Source organism: Falco cherrug, chromosome 4, assembly GCF_023634085.1.
Source record: "Falco cherrug isolate bFalChe1 chromosome 4, bFalChe1.pri, whole genome shotgun sequence".
NCBI classification, from domain to species: Eukaryota; Metazoa; Chordata; class Aves; order Falconiformes; family Falconidae; genus Falco; species Falco cherrug.
This window is the reverse complement of record NC_073700.1, coordinates 24,027,637-24,054,607: the sequence shown is the minus strand read 5'-3', so window position 1 is coordinate 24,054,607 and position 26,971 is coordinate 24,027,637. Positions and strand designations below refer to the sequence as shown.

General features: G+C 41.6%; 2 protein-coding genes across 2 annotated transcripts; both read right to left on the bottom strand.

Moving 5' to 3' along the window:
• Nucleotides 1-221: 221 nt before the first annotated feature.
• Nucleotides 222-20,751, bottom strand: IRAK2 (interleukin 1 receptor associated kinase 2). The gene is made up of 13 exons (XM_055707813.1): nt 20,206-20,751; nt 18,674-18,853; nt 11,992-12,156; nt 11,175-11,281; nt 8,904-9,102; nt 8,381-8,441; nt 7,793-7,907; nt 6,949-7,058; nt 6,370-6,565; nt 5,709-5,771; nt 4,458-4,658; nt 3,774-4,293; nt 222-3,387 (listed from the first exon to the last, which is right to left on the bottom strand). Exons 1-13 carry the CDS (start codon nt 20,375-20,377, stop codon nt 3,269-3,271), a joined length of 2,208 nt encoding a protein of 735 aa, XP_055563788.1. The 5' UTR covers nt 20,378-20,751; the 3' UTR covers nt 222-3,268.
• A 3,428-nt stretch (nt 20,752-24,179) lies between these two features.
• On the bottom strand, nt 24,180-26,905 carry VHL (von Hippel-Lindau tumor suppressor). The gene is made up of 3 exons (XM_055707819.1): nt 26,656-26,905; nt 26,339-26,449; nt 24,180-25,934 (listed from the first exon to the last, which is right to left on the bottom strand). Exons 1-3 carry the CDS (start codon nt 26,870-26,872, stop codon nt 25,750-25,752), a joined length of 513 nt encoding a protein of 170 aa, XP_055563794.1. The 5' UTR covers nt 26,873-26,905; the 3' UTR covers nt 24,180-25,749.
• Between the last annotated feature and the right edge of the window lie 66 nt (nt 26,906-26,971).

Sequence of the window (26,971 nt, the reverse complement as noted above, 5' to 3'; positions counted from 1 at the left end):
TTTGAAATACTCACTTAACTTTTTCAACTGCAGGTTCAGGTTGTAAACACAAGAAAATTCTACTTAGTAACGTGCATGGGTTGGTGTCGCGTGTGGTTGGGTTGTCCTTGTAAGCTCGCTTTCCTGGAATGCTTGAAGGTGTGTGTAGTCCTGCCTTTCAGTTTAGGGAAATTTACCATTTAACAAACGACAGCAACCGTATAAGAAATCGCAGCAGGAAATACGATTCATCAAATCTTAGGAAATGCATTTATTTCACTTTTGCCTGAAAAAAACCAAATCCTAAACCCTAGCACGTCTTGGAAGCCATGTATTTTACAGCATGTGCAATTAATTTTTAGATACAAAAATGTTCTACTACAAAGGGCACATAAGATGTGGTCAGTGGTTACAGAAAAATTTGCTAGTTTGTTACATAGCAATTAGTAACCTCAAAAGCTGTGTGATGCAGCTTTCTTCACAGTCTACATACTTAAATGCCTTCTTAGTTTTGCTGGTAGACAGGTTTCCATGTTTGGATTTGTTCACATTATTAAAATCAAACATACAAGAAAAAATAGAATAATATGTCAATAAATTGGTAATTCTAACCATTAATCAACAATACAGGATAATGTTCAGCCTCCAGGTGTTAACAGCACCTTTTGGGAGGTGCTGATCTCCAAATTAGCTTTACTTGTGCATTTCTATAGTTCTAGAACAACTATACTTTTTAATAAGTTACATTCTGTGCCCTTATTTTGGTGTTCATGGAAAAAAAGCATTCTTAATTTTTGACAGAGCTACAATGTCTCAAGGATAAAATATACTATAGATTGTGCATCTAAACAACAATAAATGCCAGTTGTATCTCAGTAATCTTTGTAATTAGTAATTTTAGTGTGAAATCTTTCTTTAGGGACATCTCAAAGGAAAAAACCCAGCTATTTAACAGTGAATGAAGACCAAATAAATGTGGTTGTACTAGTAATTACTAATGATTATGTGTGTGCAAAGAGACCTGGAGCTGCTTCCTTAAAAACACAAATTTACCTAAATAGGTTGGACTGAGACACGATTTTCTGTGCCATAAATCATAAAAAAGCAGGCTATAAGAAAAGGGTTTTTTTCAGGTTTTTTTTTTATTTACAAAGGTATTAGTAAATGGTGATATATAAATTTGCCAAGTTGAGGTTAAAACATACATTATACTGAATAGCCAAATTATGTAACAATACCATTACTGTAAGACTATGCTGTGTCTTATATATGTTACATTATATACTTACGTAACTTTACAAGACCATGTGTATCACCTCAAAATATTTTAAAAGTAGCATAGAACAAGGCAAAGAAAAACAATTTCATTTTATGACTACAGGAGAACAGAATCTTTAAAGCATTTTTGTGATACAGAACTGTGTCTAAATTATGTTTCTCAATTTAAAAAACAGGCTTACCATTCAGCTCTGTGGTGTGTCTATGTGCATTTCTTCCTAGGTATTTATCATGGGTCTCCCAAAATACACCCATAAAAAAAAAAATATTAAATTTTCAGCATTATATCTCTATTAAATCTCATTTAGAATTAATAAGTTATTCACCCATCTGAATATAGTCAGTGTTTCTTATGTCAGTACCAATGTTTTCTTCGTTTGATTCTGGTAAAATAAAAAAACCCTGACACTGGCAAATATATAGATAGTATCCAAGGTACTCATAATTAAGGAATTTTACTAGGTTTTAGTGTAGAAATCAATTTTATAAATGTGTAGATGATTGTAATACTCAGGTTTTTAGTTAAAATACTTTTACTTGCTCATAACAGTACCAACGATGAACTAAGTACTGTACAAATACAGAAGATACGAGGCCTTACTCAGAGACCTTTGTGTAAAGCTAGTAAAACTATACCATTACACAATTCCAATGAAAAGAATTATGTATAAATTCATACTTTTAAAAAATACTCCCTGACCTGCACTGTGAATTTTAGCCATTTTGGTACATCAGGCCCTATTACCTATGCTGAGACAGCAGCCACCAGTCTGTAAGCTGAGTGACATGTTTTGATAGTTTATTTATAATAAACCTGTATTTCCTCAGACTGCACAAGAGTAGAATACACTAACAATATTGCAAATAATAAATATTTGTAACAATAAAAGTGACACTTTCTTAAGGGGGCTTTCACTTAATAATAAATATGATAGCATACAAGTTGTTTTTTTAAAGTGATCACTGAGGCTGACTCCAAGGCTGCTAATGCTCGGGAAGCCAAGAGACACACAAAACAGTTCCTCTCAGAATACATGGTGTGGCACTGTGAACAGGCCCGCTTACTAGCTCATCTTTCACTGATTCTTTAACCCATTGCCAAAATAAATACAACAAATCAACTTTCAAGTAACCTGTAACAGAATTAAAGATATTTTAAATTAAAATCTTGTCCCTAATCCAAAATATACAACAGTTACCATGTGAAACACAATGAGAAACCTTAACATGTAAAGGACACTTAGAAAATATTAACTGCCAAAAACACTCTTAGAAAGTATTAAACACTGTCTTAGAGCTCCTGACAGTGGAACTTAAAGGTTAGACTTCAAATGGTGCCATATGTATATGTATATAGTAGAGAAGAAACTCATAGAGTAGATGGACAAGGCCTAAATTATTTACTTACAACTATGTTCAGTGCAATTCGAATTGAGATTGCGTCACGTTGAATACATCTGAGAACTTGCGTAAGAATTCTCCTCTGTGGTGATGCGGTATTTTTGAGTATGTGGGCAAAGATTACATGGAATAGGATAGATCTATTTGAACACTGAAACCTTCTCCAATCTCTCTGAAGTTTTCTGCCTGCTTGTACACAGTGGGATAACAACAATAAAGGGTGTTGCTAACTGGTTGCTTATTAGTGCTTGCCCTGTAACTTCTAGGACTGTTTTTCAGTAAGACATATATTATATGTAGATGCTTTCTGAAATACACTGCAAAAGGATCGTAAATGATATGGCAATTGTTTGTGTTTGCCATATCTTTCTACATTGCAGATGAAAAGGAAGAAGGCCTTTCTGTTTACAGAGTGGCCTTGTGCTTTAATCGGCTTCAGAACAGGTATTTTCTATTTCTTCTCAGTGTGATCGCTTCTGTTCTCTTCAGTTAGGGCCAATGCTTCTGATCTAGATCTGCTACTTAACCTTACATGATGTTTACCATCTTTCTAATGAAGAGGCAGTCCTTGCTTCTTCTGAGGTGGCCACTGCTAATAAATCCATCCAATTTATGATTCAAAAAGTTCAGAACTGTTTAATTTGTGTTCTTCATACAGCAAAATATTTTCCATGAGCTTCTTTTTTTGATCATTTATTTTTATTTTCCAAGATGTCTCTCTGGGTAATGCTGAAAAACAAAAAAGCCCAAATATTAAGGAAAAAAAATTCCATCTGTTGTCTAAGGAATAGATGATAATTTTACATTAAAAGACCCCACCAAACAAAACTGGCTTAGGAAAAAAAATCTGATAGAAAACCAGAAAACATTTTGTAGGTTTATTGCTAAAATCATAGCCACGGAGAAAATATTTACTGAAATGCATTTAGAAGTAGAAAGAACAACCCAAGCAATTCTGGAGAAGAGAGTAATTTGTCCCTACTATTACACTACTAGAGCACTTTTACAAAGATTTCGGTTGTCATAACAGGAGCACGGGCAGTTCTGCTAAAACAGCTTGAAGATCATATGCATTTGAATGCTCTGTGTGCATCTTCAGATCTATCTAGATTTACCTTGAGAGGAACATGAAGAGTCAAGGTCTGCATTTTCTTGCTGAAAGGTGCTCTGTACAGTAGACGCTATTTCCAAGACTTCATCACTTGATTTGGTGCATGCTGCATTTCCTTCCTGGAGTCCATTTACAGGTTTTTCCCGCTTGATACTGTAATCAGAAGCTGCCATATTTTCTGAATTGTTACACCTGTTGCTAGATAGCTGATCTGTAGATCTTTCTGAAGGATTCCACATAAAACTACTGGATTCATCTGATTCACAAGGGACCCTTGACATTTGTCCACAGTAAATGTCTGGTGACACAACTCCTATTGAAGGTGTGCATAGATCGGCACTTGCTAGGATCACAGGCTGTGTGCTGTCCTCTCTGTTCTCCCCTGCAGAAGGCACATCCATGCTGAGACTAGTTGTCTCATCATCGGTTTCTTCTGGAGCGTTCAAGGAGAATCCAGAAGTGCTCCCTCCACAGATGTAATGCTCCCTTAATTTATTTTCAGCCATTTCCATAATTACAAGCACCTGCTTTTAACAACAAAATCTGTGAATGCAAAATAATTCCTGTAGCCCTGCTTACACTTATTCTCTTTTGTCAACACTCCCCAAAATAACTAAGGCAGGAACGTTGTAGCTTTAGACCTTGCTGTCAGTAGACTAAAATCTTGGTCATGTATTTGAAATATTACCTCTGCTATGTTAGAATTCTTCTTTCTCAGACAAAGGCAGATGGCGGAGGCAAAATCAGTAGCAACCTCTTCCAGCAAGTGTCCTGCTCTCCTGTCTAGGTATTTACAGCATATTTCCTTGGCAGCTAGCTTTTCAAAGTTTTTTACTTTGGAGTATGAGCTTTCTTTCGCTATTTGAATTTCATCAGCAATCATATCTTTCTGTTCAAAGGAAAGAGATATATTAGTGAAGGCAAATCTAAGACAAATGCTTATTTCTATCTGAATCACTCAGAATATAAGTCTTGCCATATATTTGTTATTATTATTGCTCCTTAATGGCTGTTTACAGACCTAAAAGCTTAAGAATCTCCATTCATTCAACTGACAGAAATGTTTTCACAGGAGAGGAGGCCAAAGGTTTTCTCTGCACGTGTCTAATGTCAAATTCACTAAAGCAGATCCAGCTCTTCTAGGCTTATATCCATTTTCAGGAATGGAAAATAATCAACTCTGTATAAAGCCACGTTCTTGCACAGGACTTTTCAAACATTTGTTAAAGGAATCAGAAACCTAGGATCCTTTATTTTTTTAACTCATTTTCTGAATTGCTTGGAAATAGTAAGTAAGAGTGCTGTTCTTTTCCCCTCAAAGGCTCCCACAAGATGGTAAATGGGAAGAAGCATATCCCATGGAAGGAATATAGGTGGAGTCTGTATTCATGAAGATGGCATTAATGGTATTCAGTGAGCCTCACCTGTTCTGGTTGCTTGTGAAAGTAGTTTGCATAGTTAAATTACAGCTTGGGCAAATTGGCTAGGATATAAATTCCAGACACCAGTGCAATACATTAACAGCTGGTAAACATGATCAAGAGCAACTGCATTTACTGCCTACCCAGGTTTCCCCATTCAGTTTGCCTCATAACACCTCTTCCTGGCACATAAAAAACACACAGCAGCATTTCAGCACAAAGTCTTGTCTCTTAAATAAGCATTTGTTTAAGCACTAATTATTCTGGATTATCTCCTAATATAATTGGGCTAGCACTCGTGAGTGTGCTTTATGAAATGGGACCATATATTCTGCTTCTGTCTAAAGGCAGGTAGGCTATTGTTAATGGAACCAGGATATGGCTTCTAAACATCCCTTCTTCAGGAGGTGTACAGCAGACTGCAAGTAACAAACTTTATATAAAATGAAGATACATTTTATGATGGCAACCCCATTCACTTGTGTTAGTTAGTATTCATTATTCCTGCTTTTTCTTACCAGATAAATAGGGTGTCTTCCTTCATCCAGTGCCTTAATTCCTGTCATTATCTCTGCTAAGACCTAGAAAGTATATTTGAAAGATAAAACAATGTGTTCAGAATTCATTCTGTTTTTAAAAATGAGTTTTGCAACTAAAGAAGTCGCCAGGGCATTTAAAATTTTATAGTTAGGTACAACAGATATTGTTGAAACAAAGGATGAGAAGAAAGTAATTCTAAATCTAGACAAGAAATCACACTGAACAGAGTAACTTCCTACTTAAATGGAAACACCTGGAGACAGGTGAACATATATACTATCAATTATTTTTGCTGAAAATCCACATTAACAGGTGATGTTTATAGCAGTTCATGTGGCAAATCTGCAAGAATTCTGAGAACCTAACTTCAGTCTTTCTGCTACTCTTTTTTTAAACAATCAGCAATAATTTTTTTGCAACAAAAAAAATATTGTTTCTGTTGTTCAAAAGATTCACCTCAAAAACTGAAGTATATTTGAGGCATGAACATATTTAAAACCAGGATGTAAACACATATAGTCAGCAACTGTAATATGAAATTGCTGGCAAAACAACTATATGAGGCACATGCTCTTATATCTAATTTCTTGTCTAGAAGCACCAAAGAATGCAACAGAGCATGGAAAAAAGGCAACGCACCACACCACAGCTGAATATATCAACTTTTTCTGTTAACTGGCCGTGTCTGATAAAGTCTTCTGGCAGGTAAGTAAGAGAAGCTTGTAGGACTTTGGTTTTCATCACAGCATACTCTGATTTTTTATCAACAGAATATAATCGCAGACCTGAATGTCCAAGCTTTGGTGCAAAGTTTTCATCCAACAAGACATTTGAGCTGTGATAAAAAAAGCCAAATAACAATATTGGTCAAGTAATTCCTTTAACTTGAGGTAAAGAATTGCAGTTTTGCACTCTTAAGGTTAAGCGTTGAAAGTTTCCAGCGTTTCACCTGCTGTGTATGAATGAAAGGATAAAGAATGGTGGAAAGGGAGAGGGGGAAGAACAAATACTCCACAAATTAGTTCAAAGAATATACTTCCAACATTTAGAGAAGTGAGACAGATTAAATATAAAATGGTAGGTACTCTACAGAACAAGAAGTGGCAGAAAGATACCGCAAATGGATTTCAAAATCGCATGAGCTTTCAGTCATTATTATTAAAGAGATCCTGGAATTAACAGCTGACCAAGGAAGTGCTGATATGCCAAACCTCTCACCTTTTGATATTCCCATGAAGAATTCCAAAATTATGTAAATACTCTACAGCTCGGATGAGTCCTACAGAAATGCTAATTCGCCTTTCCCAGGACAGTGGAGCAGAATCATCCTGCAAGGGAGTGGAAAAAAATGGTATTTTACAGAATAAAAAACTGTAAGACATCAGTAGTTTTGAAACCCAAAGACTTAGTTTTAGTCCTAATCAAAACTCCTGCTGACCTAAATGAAAAGTTTGGTCCAAGGCAGAAACTGTTGATTTCTAGGCCAAGGAAGGAACCCGTTCTTACATAGTGGTGCACATTTTGCCTGCCATAGGACACAGTGAGATAACCATACAGCAACAATCCCACTTGTCCAAAGCATTGAGTACTGCCCATTATTGAGGCACAGTGCTGGTTTTGATGGATTGTTTTTCTGATGTTTCTCTGCCCAATGGTCTCCTCTGCAAATGCTCTTTCGATAGGTGTGAACGTCTCAAACTGTTCACTCTTGAGCCCTTGTAAAACTTTATAGCACATTATGCCAATGAATATGATGATGAATTCTACAGGAACATACTCACAAACCTAATGAAATGTTACAGTATGAATAGACACATTCTGCAGATTCCTTACTACTTCAAAAATCTAAAGGCTGCACAGCAGAAAATTCTTCTTGACCTCATCTGCTTTGCAGTAGAAGAACTGGAAAACAGCTGCAGCCTTTCTAGTACTTGCAGTCAAAATATTTGGGCAGATATTTTTGAGTTGGTTCTCAGAATTCAGAGATATAATTGCTTTTCATACAACAACAGGGCTGGATTTGTAATTGCAGATAGATAATAGACCCAGATTATTTGCTTACTTGACACTGAAGTTTGTTTTGTAGTGATCCATTAGGCAGGTATGGATATATCAGACAGTGCAATCCAGTTTCTACTGAGAAGCCCAGCAGCTGCAAGATGTTGACATGACAACACCTGAGGGCACAGATCGACAATGATTTGCAAATGAGTTGAGCAACACAGAAAAATACATTCCTGAGCTGGAATAAATTGCTAAATTCAAGGCAACTGGGAATTGTGTCCTGCAGTTAGAGGCACAGAATGACCCTGAGCAGGACTGCAGAAGGCTCATGAAGAGCAGCAAAGACAAAGATCATTACAGCGCAGCCCTGTTCTGAGCGGGTAGGAGGGATACAAAGCTCCAGAAGGCATGGCTTCCTTGCCATCTCCAGGACTGGCCAAGTGGCTGCATTTTCTCAGCAGGGACTTGCAGCACCAGCAGGAGGCACGCTGTTTCCCCAGGGCTCCTGCAAAAGCAGTGCATAACCCCCTTGTCCCTGAAACTGTGCAGTGCTAGGCAGACGGACACACCAGCCTTAAACTCAGCACACAGGCAACAGGCCACATGCAGGATATGCCCGGACTGCATGTAAAAGCCAACCACTCACCGAAAGCAAATCTGTACTTCTGTATGAAAGAATCTTTGGGTGGAATTTGGGCTTGTGCATTCTGTCTGAAAAATGAAAACGTGCGATAGACTGTCAATAGTAATTATTAAGTTGTTACGTTCATACAGATCTCTTGGTCTCTAGATGACAAGCTACTTTAGAAAACAGACAGGTATCATGGATGGCAACTTTGTGTCAAAGGCAACAATTAATTGGCAATCAGAACAAAACCCAGTGTAAAGACACCTCTGATCCAATCATTAATGCAGGTAGCTCCATTGCAGACTACTGCCATGGACAGAATTAATAAAACTACTCACATGAGTAAAGTGAGTATCATCTCATCTCACCTCTCTCGTATGTGTTTACTGAACCTAGGTTTACTCACTTTACATAGTTTCCTTTTTACCTCTCCTGTGTAGCTGTTCTGGTCCCTTGCCCATACAGTATTACACAACAACTGCTAATGTTTGAGAGATACTAATAATGTAGCCCCCTTCAAAGAAAAAGAAAAATGGAGTACTTGCCTCTTTCATTTTTTTGATGACATACACTATGTTGTTCCTCTGACCTTTGTAGATATCTGCAAAAGTACCTTCACAAATTCTGCTCTTGTCACTGAAACCATCTGTGGCATTAGTAACTTCCCTCTGGGTCCACAAAAGACTCTCACTGGGGAGGTCAGTCGTTGTCTCCTGCTGAGGACAAGAAGAGCTGCAAGGCTACAGATTGTAGAAAAAACATGTTTATCTCATGAAAATTCATACGCTTTTTCTTTCTTTCAGCTGTCATATTTTCTTTTCCATGATTTAAGCAATCACTGATTGTTGAAAGAAACCCTGAAAGGTACTGTGCAAATCACTCATTAGGGCTTCCCTTTGTAACACCTCTGTTGGTGTGTTTTGCTGATGTAAAAAATCTGCATAGTGGAGGAAACTTGAAAACAGTTACCGATTTGCATTTCCACCTTCCCCAGAAAACAGACCTAGTTTTGATTAGAAGTCCATGTATTTATTTGTAGTGATGTTAAGTCTCCCGGTTTCAGCTGGGATAGAAGGTTAATTTTCTTCTTAGTAGCTGGTGCAGTGCTGTGTTTTGGATTTGGTGTGAAAATAATGTCCATAACAAATGTTTCTAGTTGTTCTAGGAATGCTTATACTAAGTTAGGGACTTGTCAGCTTTTCAGGCCCTGCCAGCCAGAGGGCTGGAGGAGCACAAGATATTGGGAGGGGACACAGCCAGGACAGCTGACCCAAACTAGGCAAAGGGATATTCCATACCATATGATGTCATGCGGAGTATATGAACTGGGTGGCACTGGCCAGGTTGCTGCCAGCTGCTTGGGGACTGGCTGGGCATCGATCAGCAGGTGGTGAGCAGCTGTATTGTGCATCACTTGTTTTCTTTTCTCCATTCCTTTTGGATTTTATTCCTCTTCTCTCTCCCTGCGCCCCCCACCCCCTTCATTATAATTGTTGTTGTTATCACTATTACAATTTTTTCCTATTTTATTTTAATTATTAAATTGTTCTTATCTCAGCTCTCGAGTTTTACGTTCCTTCCCAATTCTCCTCCCCAGCCCTCTGGGGGGCTGGGGGAGGGAGTAAGCAAGCAGCTGCATGGTATTTGGTTACCAGCTGTGGTTAAACGATAACAGTCAGTCAAAGTTACAAAAAATATTAATCTTTATGACTGGGGCATGCATTAAGAAACATTTGGAATAGAAAGTAGGGTCCCTTATAATGTATTTATATGGTGGAAACTTCACATCTACTTCTGAAGCATCTGGTGTCAGTTGCACAATTATTTGTTGCTTCAAGCACGGCAAGTCCTAATGCCAATTGTTATTACAGATCCACTGTAGCCTAATCATACAGCTGCCACAACCTTAATGTGCTTCAGACTTGAAAAAACAAAACATAAGCTCCCTCTTAAGAAACTCTGAAACTATTGCATTGTTTGTAGCAATCTTCTTTTCTGGCTGGTACTCTTGAACCTTGTTATTCTGGAAGAGTTTAAAGTCTTAAAACACTGTCTTCTTTAAAAAAACTTGATCAGAATAAACCAAAGAAAACAGGCCAAGACAGAACCATGATGGAACCGGAGTGTGCACACAGATCTGGGAAACACTCTGAGAACCCACAGGACAGATCTAGCCAGACTATCTTAAAAAGAAGAGAGCTATAGGGAGGAAGGAACAGGAGACTCCGTGCTGAAATCATTAGGAACATGAAAAAAACTTTTCCCAGTGAGATTGTTAAGCGCTGGAACAGGGACTCAGGGAGGTGGTGGAACCTACATCCTTGGAGATTTTCATACTTGCTACACAGGGCTATGGGCAACCTGACTTAACTTTGATAATAGCCCAGTTTTGAGCAGAAATTACATTTTAAGCATAAACTTAAATTAAAGTATGCCATTCTGACTAGTCAGTGGTATATATTGCACTGTCCTACAATCACACCAGAAATGTTAAGTCCTCTGTAAAATCTGTACTGGAAATTCCTTTAAAATTAATTGCTGGGCATGTTATCCATGCTGAGCTATGCAGTATGCAATATTGTTAATTTTTTCCCTCAGTGGTCCTTCACTGGCAAAAAAAGTGATGTAAACCATAAATAATCTAACTGAAGCATTAGTATTATATTCAGTCCAAACAAATTGTAATCAAGCACCACTTTTTCACTAGATCTGTATTTTATACAAGTAGAGAGATAAACTATAATCAAAAAAACATAGAATGTCATAAAGGCAACTTTCACTGTTACAATCAATGAGTGCTAAAGGAATTTACCTTCACACTTGATGAGACAGGAGGATTTGACTGTAAGGATTTCAAAAGGTCTCTTGGGGGAGGCGGAGGAAAAGGGAGTGAATACAAGGCTTCTTCAGGAACAGCACCTGAAACTGAAATAACAGCATTGAAAATACGCCTTATTTTACAATACCACAGTCTGTGACTAATTATGAAGGTCTGAGGTATTTTGCTGAATTTTGTAAGCAGGGATAATGTGTGACAAGCTCCCAGAATGTGAAATACTGTGTGAAGATAGGGAGCTATTTTCCTGGTTCCTCTTTGTAAGATGACTATGCAGATCTCTCTAGCCCTGGCTCGGGGACACAGAGCTCCCTGTGGCTATACTGTTGGTCAGATGCTGTCCTTGGTATGTCCTGTGGTTCTGCTCCCTCCCTCTCCCAGGCAGAGGGGCTTGCTGACCTGTGCACAGGTCAGCTCTGGCCTGTGTTTACTCTGCATGGAATAGGGACATGGGGCAGAAAATGTATGCACTGATCTAGTCTTAGTGTGGAGCCAGGATGGGACCAGCGTGTTCACAGAGACCTGGGAAACATCTTGAGATCCCACGGGATAGATATAGTCAGCCTGTCTCAAGGCCAAGAGAGCTATATGAAGAAGGAACAGGAGGCCATATGCTACAGTTAGGAGTAAACAGCTCAGGAGACAACAGTGCTAGAAAAAGGCAAATACTCAAATGTGACCATTTTGAAGAGCAATATATTCATTATACTATACTGAAAGTGAATGGGAAGCAGTCTTGTCTACATGGCCATTTCAATGCCAGAGCGAATTCAGAATCTACTACTTTACTTACTACCTGCTGGTGGTGGTTCCCGATGTGAAGAGTCTGGTGATGGCAACAGATTTCTCTCATTTTCTCTCTCTTTATTTTCTGTGGGAGTTAAAGGTGTGTTCTCCTGTTTAGGTGGCTCTACCAGCTCTTCTTTTTTGTTGTTGGTAATATTAGAGGCTGATGTCCCTTCAAAAGAGAATTAAGGAAAGATGAAGATTACCAGGGAAAATAGTCTGACTGACAGTTATCAGGAAATAGTTCTAGTCAGGAGAACAGACTGCAAGTTAACGTGAACACTGAAATGAACATTCAAGCAATTTAGTGTTAAATTCAGACCATATTAATGTCATTAACTACTACTGAAAATTAATAATGATAACTTCAAACAAATACCAGTGATGACTACGTAAAAGATATATAGTCTCTTAATATAAAAAGTGAACACTAATAGTATATTTTGTCATTTTCTATATAGCATCCTTCAGCCAGTGATCTCAAATCACAAATATCTCCCAGCCTAAAGAAGGCATCTAGTTCTTTGTTAATTGTCGTGGGACTGAGAGGAAGTTTGGCAGAATCATATCAGTTTTAGTCAGTGAAATATTTTAGGACTATTTTCAGTTGTGTGGTTTTAGTGTCATGACTGTGCTCATTGTCAGAAAACACTTCCCTATGTAGAACTATCTGCAATGAAGAATCCTACTTTTACTTCTGATGAGCAATAAACATACTGGAGACAATCTAGGGAAAACAAAAATGGTCAAAGGTCAAGACACTGATATATAAGGAAAAATTAAAGGTCAAACTACTGATTCACTACAGCTGTAAAAGATCCTGTGTTGTATACAGCTTGGCAAAATCTCAGCGTTAAAAGTCTGGTTAAAAGAAGTACAAAGATGCTTTCAGCATACAGGGATTTGAAAAATATGTACACCTTAGAGGAATTATTAAAATTAGATTAGGCTACAGTTAGAATGGGGGAAAAAAGTAAAAAAATTCAAGATACTGTGATATACAAGGCTGCCAAAACCTCCTGAAGGAGCAGTTGAGTTCCGATCCATGAATACATTTAAAACTGAGGCTGGAAATGCCCAGTGTGCACTAGGGGTGATACAAGGACTTTCTACCGCCTGATAACAATGTGTTCCTGGTTGTAGTTCTAAACTTTTCTTTCTACCTGGCACCTTTTATCAGCAATGCATTTAGCATTTTGTTAAAAATCAAAATTAATGTTTTGGTTTTATGTAAAAGAAAACAAGCCCAAGTATTAATACAAGGGGGGTTTTGTCACACTGTTTTATGAGTTTTGTATCTTAAACATGGTTGGTGCTCTTGGAATCAAAAGCTCCAGGCCTCTATGTGCATTTGAAATCAGATAACAGCTTTGTGCTTGGTTTGGGATTTTTTTTCTATAAACAAAGCACTGGGAGTATCTGAAACAAGCAGGAAATGGTATGTTTAATTTATACTCTGTGCTACTTATAATAAGCCAAGATTCAGTAGAACTGTTAAAGAGAAGACAAGATAGAACAGTTTCAGTGTACTAACGGCTGAAGAGCAAGAGTATATGAAAAGCAGTAAGGGCAGAAGTGGGCACATGCATGTCAGGCAAGTTTTCTCCTTCGACCTCTGTTTTGGGTTTGTATCTACTTTCTTCCATGTCACCTATGAACACAGTTTGAATGATCAAGTTTTTTATTTATGTTTCTTTATTACTGTGTGAGAATACTATGAAGTCCCAAATTTCATGGGATTTTGAAATTAGCTATTGAACAGTCGGCAGGCCTTTAGACAAAACTGACAGTCCCTGTATTCTGCAGTTGTTGGCTTCTCCCTCATGTACTTTAACTTGGAAGTCTCCAAGATTAGAATTACTTCCCTCTTTCAACTCATTTTTCAGGGTTTTTCATGAATTTTGCAACTTCCTGCACAACAGACAAACAGGTCACCACTGAAGCTAAAGAACTGAAAAAAAGAAAAAAAATATTATTATGGACATTCAGAAGTGTCATTAGAGTAGTGCAAGAAATTGTTGAAGGGAGGTACAACTCTCCTGGAAGTAATCTGCCAGCAAAACATCTATCTGTGTGTTGCATCTGATTCCTTTAGGTCAGAATGAATAGAATTATGGTGATGTAAGGACCACTTAGTCTTCTAAAATGCCCGATAAAACAAGCAATGTGTTCTCTATATCTGCCCAAGAGGAATCACCTGAATAAGCTTATTCAGATAAAGATACAAAAGCAGAAATGGAGGGTAAAGACTTGAAAGATTTTTCTAAAACTAAAGATCCTGCTGTAAAACACTTCTGCTTATGCCTGAGCACACAGTGGAATGCCTGTACTGAGTTAATTCTGACAAAATTAAACTACTTCCAAATGGCAGAACAATAAAATAATCCAGGCTTTCTACCACTTAAATTAATATGAAGTTTTGCTACGGAGTTCAATATAAAAGACAACTGTAAGAAGCTTTTAAAAAAGATAATTTCATTGTAGTTTTGCAATTTATTGCATCTGAATTGATTGAGGACAGAAATTAATATCAATCATCCAGAAACATAACTAAAAATTGATCACTCCACAGGAATTGCTCTTCCATCCTCTTTTAAACCCTCTTCATCTAGCCTTCATATTGCTTTACAGAATTCAGAGTCAAACCCAAAATCGGTTCTAAGTCCTTATGAAGCCCTTCATGGAACAGTCCAACCTTGTAGTTCACCCATTATCACAAAGGAAATCAAAGAAACAAAGGTATGCTGGATTTGTTACATCAGTTCAGTGTCTTAATGAGCTGAATTCAGTATGTCCATTTCTTGCTGTGATCTCTTAATATTCACTTTCATTATTTACTATCTAGCCTGCAGAAATCATTATAAAGACCACTGCTTACTTGCATCAGCTCAGTACAATTTTTAAAAATTAAGATTTTTCTTAGAAATCACAAAGTATAGTCCTCCAGTCTGGAGGAAGTTGACTGGGGTTTGTTTTTAACAGGGGGAGACCCCTCAGTTTTTGCAGCTTGTGGCAAGTGAAGTCCAAAAAGTCTCAGAAATGTTTTTGAGAAGGCTCAAAAAAAAGGTAAATCACAGAAGCACAAGAGAAAGCAGGTAATCCCCTCTTGTTCCAGATGATGAAGTCAGGTGAGCATTGTGCAAGCTGCAGTGATACTGACATACTACTTGAAAGCAAACCAGTCAGATAAACAGATGGATGACGAATGTTTCTGTTCAGTGGTGATCATTATTTTTGTCTGTGTCGCATCTTTATTTTCAGTGGCATCGTTGCTGGAAGCTGCTGTTGCATGGGAAGCCTGATTCTTTGCATTTTACATAAACAGAGACAGTATTACTTGGTTCTTGTGTAAGCAATCTTGTCAGGGGCTTGGAAATGCTGCCTCTTAAGATTTGATCCAGTGCTGTATTCTGGCCTTTGCACACAGGACCAGGCTAAGTGATCCTCTGGGCTTCCAGGGGTTCGTTTTACTGAATGTGCTATACATCTGCTTGAATCCAACAATGTGGTTCACAAGCAATAGCTCTCTGAAATTAAATACATGAAGCTTCTCTTGGAGTGATTCACCACTGCAATGTGCTCAACTAATCTCAGTTTGAAATCTACTTATGGTTTTGTTTTCAAGGCCTGTGAGAGAAGAGAAAACCCTCTAGCTTGGGATAAAAGCAGCATCATCTCAGTTGTTACAACTAGTAATTTTTCTAAGCTCTTTGAAATCAGCTTTTGCAAAAATGACAAAATTAACCCACATAGGAAAGAAAAGGCATCATACCTGACTGAACAAAGGCAGCCTTCTGCATGACAGATAAAAATTATGTTGAAAATTTTTGCTGCTGTTATGCAGTGGTAAAAACGTTCAGTGATTTTGCAGTTTCAGTTTTTATATTTCTCAGGAGGAGAATGCAGGGTTTTTTTTTATTAAATCACAACATAGAAAGCTGTTTATATTACAGAAATATCAATAAACTCTGTAAAGGAATACAATTAAATAAGCCAGCTATAAACTAAGGTGGGCCCCAGAATACGCTCTGACAGGGAAAGAAGGCAAGGACTGTAACTCTGATTAGGGTTTAAAGTATGGTAGATCATACTGTTTTATGTAAGAGCACCCAGGAACTCTCTGTATGGACTAGGAATCAGCTGTGTAAATACTGAACAAGCACAGAGCAACAATGTTATCACATCATGGAAGTCACCCTCTACTCCAGAGTATCCATAAAAATACCATTATCAGGGAGCCAGGCTTACTGCATTGGTAATATCTAGATCAGATTTATTCAACAGATAGATTAAAAAAAAAAATAATACCAAGATTTTATCTTCAATCCTGTCCACTCAGACTGGACCGTCACAGTCACTGTGACTAAATTAACAGGATTACTGACAGACAAATTAAAACAGATTTGAATTTGCTTTCCTGTAGCTTTGTTTGCTTTGCTGAGGGATGAGGATTAAGATTTGTTACAGTCTCCTAAGATGAATGCTCTGACTGTATTCAGTCAGAAAGGGGATCTGCTGAATCAAAAGGCTGCATATAGGTGATGGCAAAAATCAGTTCTATTAACTGAGAATGCCTGAAGGCTGCTTGTGCTGTAGTACTTAATACTCCTTTTTCGAAAAAAAAAAAAAGCAGAATTTAGAATACCGCTGTTGGAAGATTTTTTTTCTGCTATACCAAAATGAAGATTAAAAGTCACGCTAATGCCAGGAAACTACAGAAAAACAGCAGTGCTACACAACGAAATGCTGTGGCAAGAAACTCATGATGCATTACTGGACTTTCCATGAGAAATGCCTCTAGCTGGGGTGCTGGGAATGGCAGTGGCAGCTCAGACTGCCCTGCCCGGCCCTGCGAGCCAGGCTGCCATGTCGCAACAGCCGCTCCTGGTGTAACTCAGAACCACCCGTCACCGACAGTCTCCCAGGCACGGAACACGAGAAGCGAATAGGGCTCCTGTACCTTTTCCAGCTGTGGAAGCGTACGCCCTCATGAGCTTTAGGCGTTTCCCGTATGCACCTGGATAGTACTTCTCTAAGCATTTTTGGCTACATAACAAAAATCTGTAATTTTTCTTTCTAGTAGTTCTTTATGGAGAACTGGCAAAATTCATGCAAACATCTCACTTCCAGAAAGCAGATTTCAGGTGAGAATGTGTGTGAAAAGGGGAATGCAGTCCACTCAACTTTTTAGGGCAGCTCAGTACAGCAAGACAGTGTGTTGTCCAGGGTTCAACTGATTTGGTGGCAGAACTAGATCAAGATACAGGTTGGCTTACAAAAATGGACAGCTGCAATTTAAACATAATTTTCTGTGAAGAAAAACTGAAACCAAGATTCTGTTTTAAAGTTTTGTGATTTCAGTGAGGCAATTGTTTACCTTAACTAGGCACAATGAGTTCAAACTCTAATCATCCTACCTCAAAAAGATAAATCTGAAATAGAGCAAATGGGAGATAGGTGAGAAGAATTACATGCAGAGAGTTAGAAAAGACTATATTTGTTTAATTTAGGGAGGGATTGAGGAGAACATATGACAGGAATAAAGAAAATACGAAGTGAGATAAGGAAATAGTAATGTAGGTAGTTGATAAACCATTTCTCCTTTTCTTAACCTTTTTCTTATGATGCAGGGAAGCAGGCTGCATAGGCAAAACTGATTCTATGTTTTTCTACTCTGAGTTTGTTGGTAATTAGAGTATAATTGATAGTGAATGTGCAGCAGAAAGGTCAAAGGTTAACTGTGAAAGAAACCACATAAATATCTGTCAGGGTTTAGAATCAGAATTATCTACAATATATTTTATAGCTTTTTTTTAAGATAGATAATGACTGAAGGCCAGAAAGTTCCAGGGGAGGAGGACAGCATCCTTGGACCAAGGACATGTATCTTGTTAATGAGAAGCTGGCAAAATAAAGAGGGGCTCTGTGTCATCAGATGACACGTGACCTTAAAAGTATAAAAAGAGTAGGGGTATTCCTCCCCAAACGACCACCGAAGGCCCTCTAAGACCCCCACGCAGGTGTAAAAGACTTCAGCTGGCTCAGCACAATTCCCACGCAGGTGCAGAAAACTTGAGTAGCTCAGCAAAATGAAGATTAGGTAGGCAGAATAATTATATTAGGTGGAGCTTTGTAACTCCTGTGCATAAACATTTGATGAAGGATCCTAGTAGGGGTGCTTGATTTGTGGAAATACACTACTGAGCACCCTGCGCAGAAGAAAACAATGCCTCCTCTCTATCCAGACTCAAGAGTGTGTTTCAAGAGTTCTCTTTCAAACAGGCAACATCATGACAAAGTTTCACAGAGAAGCAAGAAGGTACGAAAGATTAAAACATTTGTAGTTAAGTTCTGTTTTGAAACCCTGTCTGATGCATGAAGGTACCACCCCTGGTTTAGAGCACAGCCACTTCCTCTTTGGCACCTCTCGAAGCATCTAGGATGGCCACTGCAAAGGCAGGATGATGAACTAGAGGGACCAGCAATTCCTCCTCTAGGTCACCTCTTCCTTTCCTACCATAGATTTTATTTGAGAGAGTAGAAAATCAGAGTCGGTGGAGAAATTTTAGAATTTGAGCATTAGACTTCCAGCAAAAACTTTCTTCAGCTAAGACAGATTTACTGGATAGGGTCTGGGTGCTTGGGGAAGCAGCACGGGCTGCCTGCGGGAGGAAGGGGCAGCTACTCACAGTCCAGAATTACTTGAGCTGCTCGGTAGAGCTGCAGTCCTTGCAGCAGGTCCAGGAGCTGCTGCACTGTGGCCAGCCTCACTCCCCACCACCACATGAGCTCTCTTGTTATGCTGATCCCCGTCTTCTCCATGCACTTGATTTTCCGTAGCTCTGTTTGATCAGTTATCACGTAGGAGGCTAGTGGGAGACAACAGACATTTCTGTTTAAAAATTAGAAAAAAACAAGCAAGTGCAAGCAGGGAAAGGTAAGGTGTGAGACACACTTTGCTTTTTCATTTGCACACTGTTAAAAGGAAAGATCACAATAAATTAGCTATGTGGACATGAAGAAAACTCAGTTCCTAAAGACGTTCCTGTTATTCCCCTGACTATTCTGAAAAAAATGTTGTTATATCAGAGACCCAAAAAGAAAATCCAGTCATGCTTTTCAGCATGTTTTCCCCATAATCTTCCTTCACTGTAGTACTTTGTACCGGGTGAGGCAGCAGGAACTGGGAGTGCCCTAGATTTGGGATGGGGTTATGGCTCGGCTTCCCACGCTGCCGCTGCCGGCCCCGGGAGCCTGCAGCCGGCGGGAGGAGAGGCAGAGGCTGGGGTGCACTGTGCTGAAAGAGCCTTCTGTGACACATGGTGGCCTTGCTGCTCTGACCTGGAATTTTGTGTAAATTCTGCTGTGCTCATTTGTGGTCTCTGGGTGGAGATACCCACGGAGGGTGCATGCCTGACTCAGCCCCTCCGCTGACCCACACCTGATGTGCTGTTTGCCTGAACAAGACAGGCTTGGGCCGGGGAGTGTGCATGTGGGAAGAAATACTCCCAAGTTCATGCCTCTGCTGGCTTTGGAAGGACATTGGACAGACACTTTTATATGTCTGAAGAGAGCAAAGATGAGTCCCACCCTAATCCCAGCAAGTTTAATTGGGGCAAGAGTTTACTCAGCAGAGAGTTAGTGAAGCCTTGGATGAAATTAAATTGCGTGAAATAAAGGAAGGTAGGCCAACTAAGAAAAGATTCGGGTTAGAGTTGTTTGGACTGCAATACAGAAGAAAAGAACAAAAGTGTCATGGACTACATTTTCTGTAATTACTAACTGGATGCGGCCAGGACTGAGAAAAATAGGGGCAGTAAGCGTGAGGGAATATACATGAAGTGAAGGAAGAAAGAAAATAACCCAAACTTCCAGCAGATGTGAGGGGTGTTGTGAAAAGCAGGTGAGCTGAAGATGGAGTGTGAGCAGAGGGGAGCCTGGCTGCCCGGGAGAGGCTGTGGACCGCAGGAGGCCGGAATGCCACCCATTTCCACCCAATGCCACCCGTCAGTCTGGGGTTTGCCTTCGGAGCAGGAAGGCGCACGGGAATTCCCTGGCGACGGGCTCTGCTCCTCGCGGGGAGCGCCCCGGCGGGGGCCGCGCGTGGGGGCGGCTGCGCCCCGCGCCCCTGCACCGCCCCGCCCGAGCGCCGTGCCGCTGCGCGGCCCCGCGGCCGGTCCCGCGGCCGGTCCCGCGGCCGGCCCCGCCGCCCCTCTCTCACCGAATCGCATCCAGTCGTAGTCGCTCAGGCAGTCCATCTTCTGGCAGAAATCCTCCAGCACCCAGGCGGGCATGCTGTGGACGTACAGCGCCGAGGGGCAGCCCGCTCTCGGCGGCAGCGGCGGCTGCCGCAGGGCCATGGCGTCGCGGCCCCCCGTCCCCACGGCGGCCATCAGCGGCGGCTGCGCATGGCGGCCGCCCGCAGCGGGGCCAGGCTCACCGCTCTGACCTGCCGCGCCTGCGGCCGCGCGTCAGTCGCCTCAACAGCTTCCTCCTCCCGAAGGGGCTGGCCCCGGCAGCCTGCTTCCAGAGCCGCGGACACAGGCGAGCGCCTCTCGGCGGGGCCGCACCGCTTCCTGCTCCGGCCCACGTCAGCCCCGCGGCGAGCGGCTCCCCGCGGGCGCCCGTCGCTCCAGCCCGGTTGCCAAACGACAGCTTCCCGTGACGGAGGCGCAGGGCGCTCCCCGCACGCCACGGCTAGCGGGCACCCTCCGGCACCGCCCGCGCCCGAGCGCTGCTCCTCGGGGGCCACCGCAGCCCCGCTCCCCGGGTGAACAGCGCCGCCCCCCGGCCGGGCAGCCACCCCGCCGCCCCCCGCCCCGCCGCGCCACGCAGCAGGGCGCGGGGAGCACACAACCTGCCAGGTCTTGCTAGTCAAGGATTAGGTTTAAAATATATTCTTCAAGACGTCGATTTTTCTGACGTTTTCGTTTTCTCCTTTTGTATTTTTTTTATTTAACCTGCTTTTGACAGAAATTTTTAACTCATTAACTTGCCGGTGTACGTGCTACAAACACTTCTGGTGAAACGGTCTGTCTGACTGCGGGTGTCATGGGGAAGCCTGGAAACGCAACTGTAGCCCAGTCCTCTTCCCGGTCTTTTTGTTCCTATTTAGCCCCAAGTCTTTTGTACTAATTGCAAATGGTGCTGTACGTTGTGAGCGCTTTTAATTTACTATTTCTTTATTATCTGCATATATTTTACAGTACAGCTAACTCTTCTTTTCAGTATCAAACTTCCAAACTTTGGCAGTTTTCTATACTACTTACCTCAGAAACTGTGAATCTTTCAAGTACTGTTGAAGTAACAATGAATGTCTTACCCCTGCATCACAAGGAAAAGCTGAAAAAAATGTGGTATTAATATAGCTACAAGGCCAAGACGGAAAAAACCCTAAACAAAAATAGCCAAAGCCTATTATTATTTAAAATATCACAATTCAAAGATTACTGTGGGACCCAGCTGTTTTAGCAGTAGTACTTTACTAAGAGTTAAATTTATGTTTTTTCCCCTCGCTTCTCCCTGCTTACTGTCCCTCTGACATGTACCTGAATTCTCTGTCATGGAAAGATGATCAGAACACCTCTGAATGAGGTGAGACTGAAATTTGTGTTGCAAAGAATTGGATAAAAGCAGAAAGACAGGATGCTTCTTTCCCTTGGATACTGGAAAGAAAACTGAAACCTTTTGGACTATTTGCCTCATAGGAAAATGAAGAGAAAGAACACATCTAAGTGTGCATACAGTTTTGCATTAAACATACTTAATAAAAGGTTTTACAAGGGAACCAAAATTTACTTTTTCAAACACAGACTAGAATGATCCGCTGTATTCCTGTTGTTTGGCCTTCACTTTCAGGTAATGAGGTATTTGGCAGGACTTTGTACCACTGCATGCTCTTCTTCAGCCCTCAGGTACTAAATGAACATCAGAATAATTTGTTATTCTCTGGTGTTTTTCACCTTCAGCTGTGACCCGCCACTTCCTGCAGCAGCGTGTTCCCACCGCACCACACTTGGCAGTCGTGTGTGCTGGAACCTTCTCTGTGGTCCTGACCTCTCACTCAACTTACTGCTGCTCCCTCGCTGTCAAGTGGGACAGTGCTACAGCTCCCACTGAAAACCACTCGAATTTTTAATGTACCTATTCAAGTTGGACGACTCTTCATTCATTACCAGTCTAGCTGAGTAACTAGTAGGAGGCTCCATTTTCCAATGTTCATCTCTTAAAGCCAGCTGCGGGGTTTTTTTCTAGTCTTCTTTTATTCTGACCCAAAGGAGCACTCCAGAAAACAGCAGTGCACTTTCTTGCACATGTTGAGGATTTCTCCAAAAATTTACCTATCTATAACATCTGGGTTTGTTGTTTATTTTTTTTAAAACATATTTTATCAATAGTTCTTTCATGACAAAAAGTACAGCATTTATGCACCTGCTCTAACAATTCTAGTTGAACAGACTTTTGTGTCAATTACTTCCTCGTATCTGTCAGCACCTTGCACTTTGAATACTCAAAGCCATGGGTCTGGCTGAAGAAAGAAAACCAAATTATATCAGAAATATTATGAGCTATTGCATTCCAATGACAAACAATATGCAATCTAATTGTTTTTATGCTAGAATGCCTCTAAGTTGTTTTATTTTTAAGAAAAGTAAAATACACAGCTGGGCTGATGTTATTGCTAAACTAGTCCATGGTAGGGCCTTGTCAGCATTTGATAACTGGACTCTTAGGACTAGCCCAGCTAAATGAAGGTATTATTTAACAAGCTCACTGTCACTGCCATGTTGGGTTAAAAAGACAAGACAGGACCAGCAAGACTTGCAATGGTGCTGTCAGAGTGTGGCAAGAGGACCAAATGTAACATCGGTGTGACTCAGTGGTCTGTAAAAACAAAACTTCATCAGCTATTCGTGAGAGATGTTTTTAAGTGTTTCTCATCTTAGAGAGGAAGTTGCTAAGTTTTTAAACGTGATGTATGGGAAAAAAAGGGTATTTCATGATTTGTCAACAGGAAAAAAATCAACATTTAGGTGGTATGTGAGAGCTAAAATTAGCAAAGTTGTTACAGAGTTAGTATCACAACAAAACGTATCCACATTACAAGGAAAGAGCTGTGGGAGGAACAGGGGAGGCAGCTGCATGAACAAGGTTCCGCATTGGACTTCGTGTTCAGTCCTTTTCTTCTCCCAGACTTCTTACTTAACTTTGGAAAACTCAATTTCATCTGCAAAATGGAAGAATTTCCTTTGTTTCCTTGTCTAGGGAAAGTATAAGATTTCAAGCGTGGATTGACGCTTGCTATACATTAAGCAACAGGCAATAATTTAAAAAATAAAAGTACTTCCTACTCTTGGTGGCTGTGCAAATAGCTAACGTTGGCAGAATGAAATGATAGTATAAAGTTGTGAGGCTAGATCCAAATAACATACTTTGCTACTAAAAATCAGAAGCTACAGTGCCTAACTTAGCAATAGCTGCCTGGTGTGGAATCCGGAAGTCCCTGTCTGGCCTCTGTTCCATGAGGCATTTGCCACCTCAGGAGGGGATGGAGAGTAGCTGGCCTGCTGTGCACAGACGGGATCTATGCTTAAATCCAAGGCTAAAGCTAAAAAACTGACGCAGGGTCTGTAAAATTCCTGTCCTACGACCCACATACCTCAAGGATTCAGGGAAGTACCACCTTGTACTTGACATTTTGTGGGCAAATGCAGTCTTCCAAAGAAATAGTTTCAAGGTTCACTTTTCAGACACAAATTAACGCAGGAAAGGTGGTAGAGAGACTGTGTAGATATGTGACTGCAGATGACACCACATAGTTGAAGGATGGTCCCTACCCTCACAATTGTTTCTGCATTTTTACGCAATTGAAACTGAATAGTCGTTGAGGAACACTCCAATGCTCCCTGCTTTGGGTGTACCCTCACCAGTCAGGCTGTCCGGGGCTGACAGATCTTTGGTTCATTTCTACACAGTAACAAACCACCCTCAAGTCAATCCTCCAAAGAGTGGACGAAGAACGTTCCTTAGAAATTAGGCTGAACCACAGCAAATTAACACAACGCACCCGCAACTAATTGTTGCCTATCAGGAGCTGCTCTGTAGCTAAAGGATTTAAGTTGCCTTGGAATTCAGTAGATGTAGCTAAAAGTTAAGCAAAGACAGGATACTCCTATGAATGGTGAGACTGTGAGGTAGTTTTCATATGTTTGGTTTTGGCAAGTCATGTATATGCAAGTATGCTTTTCTGTCTGCTAACATGCAGGAGTCCAAGGAATCTGATCCATTAGCAGTGATAAATGTTGTACTAGACAAGTGTCACTGACTGGCTGTATACTGTTATTTGACAATTAAGATTAAAAAAAGTTAGCACTGATTTACATTTTTATGACAAAGATCAATTCATACAATCCAAAAAAGTAGGAAAAACAAATCTACAAAAATGGGAGACATTTCATACTTACAGAATATGCCAATATTCTGTTTCACAGCTGTGTTGCTTAGAATGTGTAACTGGAAAGAAACATACGCCACAGCAATAACCTGCTATAATCTCCTGTCAGTCTGCTTCTAACATCAAACAGCACTACACCTGTTACTTGGTGGACCATTCACCTATCTGCTAAAAACTACGCTGCTTTGAATTACATGTGTGCAGTCACACAAATATAGATTCTAATTGAAGAATGGGGCAATCAGAATATAGGTAAAGAAATGTTTTCTCTGCCCATCTAGCCTCTTATAAAGCATGGATCTGGCAATGGGCCTGTATGAGCTGGTATGAGTCTGCTCTCTGCTCCTTAGGAGACAATAGCAACTCAAGTGGTCCACGCTGCCCAAAAAGGCCTCCCACTACCACCTAACCTACTGCACTGTGATGGGAAAAGGCAGGACTCAAAGCATCTACCTTCTACGAATGCTAGCCGATACGCCTGTGCAAGAAGCTGGGGAAGTGGCTGAGGAGGAGAAAAGTGCCCCAAACCTAGGATCCAGTCTATATGGCTGACTGGTTGGGTCACCTTGAGATAAACTAGGCAAGAACCCAGTCATAAAGGAGAAATAAGGCAATCAAGGTACGACCTGTGTAAAAATGCGTCATCCTCAGAGTGGATAGGACATGGATTTAGGGTTGATAAATGCAAAAGGTAAGAGGCAGAAAAACCCCCAAGCATTTTACGTATGTCATCTTTCCACCAACGTAACATTTCAGGTCAGGTCCTCAGAAGATGGTGATGGAAACCCCTGCATACACAAACACGCCCACGCTTTGTGATTCACAGGCAAATCGAGGCTAAATGTGAGAGACTGAAGTTTCATCAAAAACAAATTATTCAAGCAAAACTGGTGTTGGTCTGCCACTTACAATCATTAGAGCCTGGATTAAATTACTCCTCAGTGTAATTTACTTTCTAAAACAATGAAAGTTCATCTGTACACGTATTCTCCAAACAGATGACCTGATCTTACATCCCTATGCAGTGTTCTTAAGATATTCCAACTAGAACTTCTGAGTTTCATCTGCACAAGGCCCCTAGAGTCATTGGTTTGCAACATATGTAACAAAGAACAGAGCTGAACCATCAGGAACTTGGCATGCTTTTACATGCTGTTTAGTCTTTTGGATCTGACTTACCATCATCAATTTAACTGAGTTTATGTTTCGGAACTTAACAATACAGAGATCAGTTGTTGGCATGTTTCACGGTGACTATCCCTGCTTAAACTCTGTGTTTGCTATTTAAAGAGTCCGGAGTGAGTAACAATGTTATTCCAGTATTCCGTTCCTCAACGTTTCACTTCTCTCCAGAGAAAGCCGCTGAAGATCCTTCCTGATATCAGGATGATCTTCCAGCTCTTCATATAATGACCGAACAATGTCCAGTTTCCTGTAGTCCATCGGTTTGACCAGACTGCGAACAACCTGGAGACATCTCTCTTTCAGGGTGAACACTGAGGTTAAAAACAAACACACACACACACACACACACAACCTCATCACGAGGGCTCTCGCTAGCTCACCTCCAACACAGACAGTACTCCTCCAAGTACGTGAGCACAGGGCGCACCGTGCAGCAGCAGCGTTTGCAGCATGCTAGGCGCACTAGGAGGGGAGAAGGGTACATTGCCTGCCGTGGGGCACCCTAAAAGAGCTGTCAGGGGCATCTTTAAAGCAAGAAGTCTGTCAACAGCTCTGCTCAACGCACTACACAGCTCTACCTAGCAACCCTCAGGATCTATTCCTATCTTTGAGGCAGGTTTTTTTATCCGAGCGCTCGGCTTCCCGCTGAGGTGCAAAGCGCCCAGGCGCGGCCCCCGGCCCTTCCCAGGGCACACGGAGCCCCGGCTCGGTTTACCTGGCAGCGTGATGTCCGCTTTGTTCACGTTGGGAGCCGCTACGAACAGCTCCTGCTGGTTGACGAGGAGCCCATCGTTCGTCCCCGCGTCCCGGAACAGCCAGAGGTGACCTGGTGCCCAACGAAGTGCAGACGCAGCGGTTATCGCGCTTCTGAGCCGCGGGATGCGCGGGGGAGGCCCGCGCCGCCGGCCAGGGGGAAGGCCTCGGCCCGGCTCCCCAAGCCCGGCTCCCCCGGCGTGGCCCGGCCCTCCCGGCCCAGCTCCCCCGGCTACCCCCAGCCCGGCTCCCCGAGCCCGGCTCCCCCGGCGCACCCACCCCGGTAGCTGTGCATGAGGCGGCCGGTGCGCGGCTGCAGGACCGGGTAGGAGCGCGGCCTGCCCTCGAAGTCCACCCAGATCGGGAGGACGGAGCGGGGGCTGCGGTTGTTGAAGACGACCTCGGAGAGCTCTCGCGTGTTGACGGAGCGCAGCCCCGGGCCGCCATCCCCCGGGCCGCCATCCGCCGCGCCCCGCGGTGGCCCCGGCCCCGGCATCCTCCCGCCCGCTCCCGCAGGCGGCGCGCAGGCGCCAGGGCGAAGCGCAGGCGCACGGCGGCGGGCCCGGCCCCCCGGCGGCTGTGAGGGGCGGGCCCG